At 46.0% G+C, this 5,659-nt stretch overlaps 1 protein-coding gene across 1 annotated transcript in view; it reads right to left on the bottom strand.

The window, feature by feature from the left end:
• Positions 1-651: 651 nt before the first annotated feature.
• Fam71f1 (family with sequence similarity 71 member F1) overlaps positions 652-5,659 on the bottom strand; it is a 19,316-nt gene continuing 14,308 nt past the window's right edge. Inside the window, exons 6-7 of the mRNA XM_023702868.1 lie at positions 2,771-2,938; positions 652-915 (exon numbers count right to left, since the gene is read on the bottom strand). Of these exons, the coding sequence (XP_023558636.1) occupies positions 902-915; positions 2,771-2,938 (182 nt within the window). The 3' untranslated portion in view covers positions 652-901. The remainder of the gene's footprint in view (positions 916-2,770; positions 2,939-5,659) is intronic.

Here is a 5,659-nt window from a genome sequence, read left to right as displayed (position 1 = left end):
ATTTAATTGTCCAAACAATATTAGCTAGCACAAACCGTTCTTTTCAATGAACTAAGAGAAATTAACAGTATAACTATCTTAGTAATTATCTATCTATCTATCTATCTATCTATCTATCTATCTATCTATCTATTTCCTTTCCTTTTCTCCATTTCCTGTCCATTTCTCTTTCCTTTTAAGTTTCTTCCCACTTCACAATATCTACTGTACATCTTGGATCCTACTTACTCTTTCAGCGTCTCACACTAGGGAGACAATATGATGTTTACACATGTGTCTTGTTTATTTCACTTATGAATACGGTCGCGAGTTAAAGCATGAAGTCTGAATCAGACAAAAAAAAAAAAAAAAAAAGCAAGAGAAACTGGCAGAAGGAGACCTGAAGAAAGGGCCCCTCATCCACGTCCAGAGTGGCCTGGGCAAAGAAGAAAGCACACCTCCTTTTTTGCTTTATGGCTTTACTTTCCAGTGTTAAAGTAGATAAATAGAACCTCAGCGAGGCATCCCTCAGCGCTGTGCGGCGTGTTCTCCTCGCCTCTTCTCCCCAGCCTCTCTCTCCCGCTTCCTTCTCTAGCACTTCTCTCCGTAGCTCCTCTTCTCTGCTGCCTCCTCCGCCTCCACTCAGCTCTCCCAGGGTCTCATTCCGGGCTTTCTTTTCCCCAGCTCAAGGCTCAGGCTGTCCAGAGCTCTGGTCTTCCTGCGACGTTGGTGTAGTTGGGCGGTGAGAGGGAGGTGGGCCGTGCGTGTGTGCGGAGGTGAGGACGCGGAGGCTGGAGGAAGGGAAGGCTGCGCTGCCCCCGCGGGTGACGATGACGCTGTCCCCCGTCTTCTCCGAGGCCCCGAAGCTGAAAGCTGCAGAGCCTCGCGGGTGAGGGCTGCGGAGACTTTGGAAAACGGCAGCTCAGATAGAATTTCCTGTGCGGGCAGAAGAGTGTTTGATAGCGTATAAGTCACCTGACAGCAGTCTCCCCTTGTCTGTGTGCGTGCGTGAGGTGTTCCAAGACCAGAGAGGATACCTGAAACTGACCTGTACCAAGTGCTGCTGCTCCGGTACTGTGCCCTATAAACATACAGATGATGGTTTCATTTATAAATTAGGGGTGGTGCCAGGCATGATGACGAACACCTGCAATGCTAGCCCTTGGGAGGCTGAGGCAGAAAGAGCACCACAAGTTCAAATCCAGCCTGGACTGCACAGTGAATTGAAGGAGAGGCTGAACTATACACAGTGAGACCTTGTCTCAAAATAAAATAAAATAAAATAAAATCCAGGAATGTAGCTTATTGGCAAATGCCTGCCCTGGCAAGTGCAAGGTCCTGAGTTCAATACCTGGTACCAAAATAAATGAATAAGGTATCTAAACAGGTTAATCACAGCAAATAATTTTAAGAAGTGAATGTGGCCCTCTCAAAAATGGATTATTTATTTATTTATTTTCACATCAAATCGGTAGGACAGTTTCAATAATTAACACACTGCATACATTCTTCTTAGTGGTTAATTGCTGTACAAGGTGCAGACTTGATATCCTATTTACAAACACCATTAGAACAAACCATTCTATTCATTAAGAGAATGTAACTATATATCTATCCTAACCACTTTGAATACACAGATACAAAACAGACATTCATCTGTACACCCTTTTTTTGTTAAGTTCCGTTATTTGAATATTATAGGTGTGTAAACTCAGCAAAATATTCTAAAAGAGTCCAGTAGCCCATAATAGTATTGGGTCTTCCACTTAACTGGCATTTTTTTTTTTTTTTTTGAGACAGAGTCTTGCAGTATAGTTCAGACTGCCCCTGGATTCCTTATGCAGCCCAGGATGGCCTTGATTTTGCAGCAATCCTCCTGCCTCAGCCTCTCAGTGCTGGGATTATAGGCATGTACTACCATACCTGGCAAAAAATGAAATATTTAATTTATTATTTTTGGATTATATTTGCATAAATAACCTCAGAAAATAAAACAGCAGATTGGTGGGGACTACTGTACTTAGCTAAGTTTTAAAACTTTCAACCTTAATAACAATCTCAGGGCGGGTAGACTGGCACATGCCTGTAATCCCAGCACTCAGGAGGCTGAGGCAGGAGGATCACTGTGAGCTCGAGACCAAGTTGGGGTACAAAGTGAGCCAAGGCCATCCCGAACTGCATAGTGAGACCCTGTCTCAAAAACAAAACAGAACAATCACTTGGGAAATTTAAGGATCACTGATGACATCTTACTTTAGAAAATTTGAATCATCCAAGTTTATTTAGGAATATGAGGTACTTTAAAAAATGCTTGTTGAATGAATGATGGATGAGGGGAGCCTTGGAGCATGAGGAGAGACAGCTGGGACCCTAGGGAAGCTGGCCACCACCTCAGCCCTGCGGTCCAGCTCCTCCTGCCTCTCTGCACCCCAATTCCTGCGGTAGCAAGACCACGAAGAGCTCTAGGGAGGGAGAAGGAGGGTAAAGCCCACAGGAAGCCACGGAGGTGTTCATACCACTCCACAGCAGGAGTGACAGCTCCAGCTGTGATGGCATCACCCCAGTAGCATCTGTCATTTCAGAGCCACTTACTGAAATCTTGGGGTGCAACCCTGAGGGTTTCATTCAGCCCTGTTGAGTCAGACAGCAGGGCAGGAAAACAGATGAGGCCACTGTGGCTAGCTTTTTCCACCCCCAACCCAGAACAGTCTTAAATCACCTTTGGGACCTATGGGTCTGACCTAGCTCTGAGGTGGAACTCCAGGTTGTCCCCTTAGTCCCCTTGACATACCTATGGGTGGTGCCAGCTGTGGCCTGGTGGAGGCCGCCAGAGTGCTCAGCAGTGATAGAGGCTGCGGCCCGGAGGGGTTCTCTCTTTCCCACTCTCCGTGAGTGAGTGAGTCCCTCCAGCTGAAGTCATGGGTACAAGGGATGTCATCTTTCTGGGGAGGATCTTTCTCTAGTCAAGAAAAGGCAGGCATTTGCATTCTGTTCACAGCACACTCTTGGAGCTCACAGCTGACATTTGGGGCAGGGGTGTTTCTGATGTGCCAGGCACCAGTCCAGACAATCACACACATTCATGATCCTTTCATCCTAATGACAACGTTATGATGGTGGTGCTATCATAATCCCCATTTCACAGATGTGGAATCGGAGGCCCAGAGAGGTTGGCTAACTTACTGATAGTCACATCATGAGGCGGCAGGATTAGAATTCAAAGGCAGAGACCTGGCTCCTCCGCCCACATTCTCACCACCCTAGAGACAGACAGGCCCAAGGAGAGGACCATAACAGCCACACTAACCATGACGGGGAGTTGAAAGGTCAGCCACACAGGCAGTAAGCTTTGCGCTGAGTTTTCCAGCTGTAGTTCTCTCTCCCTTTCCCTCTCCTTTTGTCCTCTTTCTGAAAGGGTGAGCCGTAACTGTACTGCCAAGCTGTCTGTCCTCCAATGAGAAAGGAGGGTCCAGGAGATACCCCAGGACAGCACATTGAAAGCAGCCTAGAACACCTTGGGCTGGGGGTGGGGGTGGGGGTGGGGTGGGGGGTTGTTCTCACGATGCCAGACACCTTGTGACCCTGAAATTCTAGCTGTCCTCTCTAGCTCCCAAAATAAGAAATATTCTATTTCTGTCTCCCTCACACCCCCCCAACTTCATGGGGAATGTTTTGAGTATGAATATATGTGTAAATCCAGGAAAATGAATCTCCATTATGTCATCAGTCACAGAACATAAAAATCCATGGGGCAGGGGGAGCTGTACATCAGCAGTGGGTCATCAGTTAGGACAAGGGTGTGAGCAGGCAGCCTCTAGGATGAACAGGGCCTATAAAAATGTGTTTGCTCACCAAGTATTGGCCTATACTATTCTTTCATTTCTTTTAAATGAGGTAGGGACATGTCACAATACAATCCAGATTTTTGGCTTTTCTCAAGAACTTGGCATATTTGGTGATACCAGGCAAGTATTCCAGCATAGCAGCAATTAATTGAAGCCTTAAGTGAAACCTTTATCTTCTTATTGCCCCGCTGTCCCCTCCACGCCCTAGTCTCTCCTCCATGCCAAAACCAAGAAGTAGGGCCAGCCAGTTATTTTATTTGTAATAGAGTTTGAAGGGCCAGCAAGATAGCTCAGTGGACTAAGTGCTTTCAGGGACTGCAGTTCTATTCCCTGTACCACATGCCATGCTGGCCCTACCACGGGCACACTGTGCTGGTGCCCAAGACCGGGTGCGGTGGTACACACTGTAATCCCAGTGCCAGGAAGGCTGAAAACAGAAGGATTACCACAAGTCTGAGCTGTATAGAAGAGACCTTGTACCAAATACATAATAAATAAATAAATAAATAAATAAATATGGTTGTAATAGAGTTTGGAGAAAAGTTAACTGTTGCTTGTATCTATGTTCCCCCAGAATTTATCTACTTTTACCATCTGCAGATGCGTAGATATTTAAGCTCAGATCTGGATAAAAGTTAACAGAAGATGGATCATGTCTTCTAAATTTCTAAACAGGACATGATGCTCTGGCCGCCTCCTGAGCCACTGTGGAGACCTAATTCATTAGTGGCACAGAATATGAGTTTATGGAACTCCTCTTGTGATCCCAGGATAATTCAGAAACATAAATATAATTTAGTATTTCACTGAAGAACTAAATCTACAACTAAAGAATGGTGTAAGAGATTAAAATTAGGAAAGATAAGGCTAGGTGAGAAGGTGTGGAGAGGTGGAGGGATTTAGGAGGAACAGGATTTTGAGTGCAGGCTCAGGGGTGAAGAGCGAGGGAGGGGGGAGGAAGGAAGGAGTTTAACAGAGGTGGACTGTGGTAGACATGGGCTGGAGGAAATGTTGAAATGCTAAGCCAGGCAAGATGGTGAAATTTATGCAGGGCCCGTTGCCAAGCTGAGCAGATGTGGGCTGAGCTAGAACCTGGAGTCAGGAGCAGGCTGCTGCTTCCAGCTTGCGTCATGTTCCCTTGGGCAGAGGCCTGCTCTTCCCGGAATTCCCTACAACACTCTGTGACTCAGTTCAGACACTAAGCTTCTGATTTTAGCTTCCTGGAAGGACTGAGGCACTCTCTTCTTTGTGTACCTTCTGCATATTAGGCCAGAGCTTTGAAAGGTATCTGGAAGGAGAGGTTTTGTCATTTTGGTATTTACCCACCTGACTCCACCAAATTATAAACTCCTCAAAAAGACAGTGTCTTTCTACATGGTGACCCTAAAACGACCAGCAAGTGAGTGTCACTAGTAAAGTACCCAGTGCATGCTTTAGAGTAAATAAATGAGTGCATGAACCAGAGGAAGATTACTACAGGCTTGAGGTGAGAAGGACTGGGCTAGAATTGGATCTATTGGGATGAAATGAAGTCATAAAAAATATAAAAAGGCAGCTGGGGGAGCAGCACATGCCTGTAATCACAGCTACTCAGGAGAGGCAGAAGGATTATAAGTTTGGTGGTAGCCTTGGCAATATAGTGAGACCCTGTCTTAAACTTAAAACATGGTAGGAGTGTAGCTCAGTAGTACAGTGCTTGCCTAGCATGTGTGAGGTCCTCAGTTCAATACCAGTACCACCATATAAAAAGGAAAGAGGGAGGAAGGTGTGAGGGATGAAGGGGGGGAGAGGGAGAGAGAGAGAGAGAGAGAGAGAGAGAGAGAGAGAGAGAGAGA

The sequence above is a fragment of the Octodon degus genome, unplaced genomic scaffold (genome assembly GCF_000260255.1).
Source record: "Octodon degus isolate 3935 unplaced genomic scaffold, OctDeg1.0 scaffold00160, whole genome shotgun sequence".
Taxonomy (NCBI): Eukaryota; Metazoa; Chordata; class Mammalia; order Rodentia; family Octodontidae; genus Octodon; species Octodon degus.
Note: the sequence above shows the minus strand (reverse complement) of the source record. Positions and strands in the feature narration are given on the sequence as shown.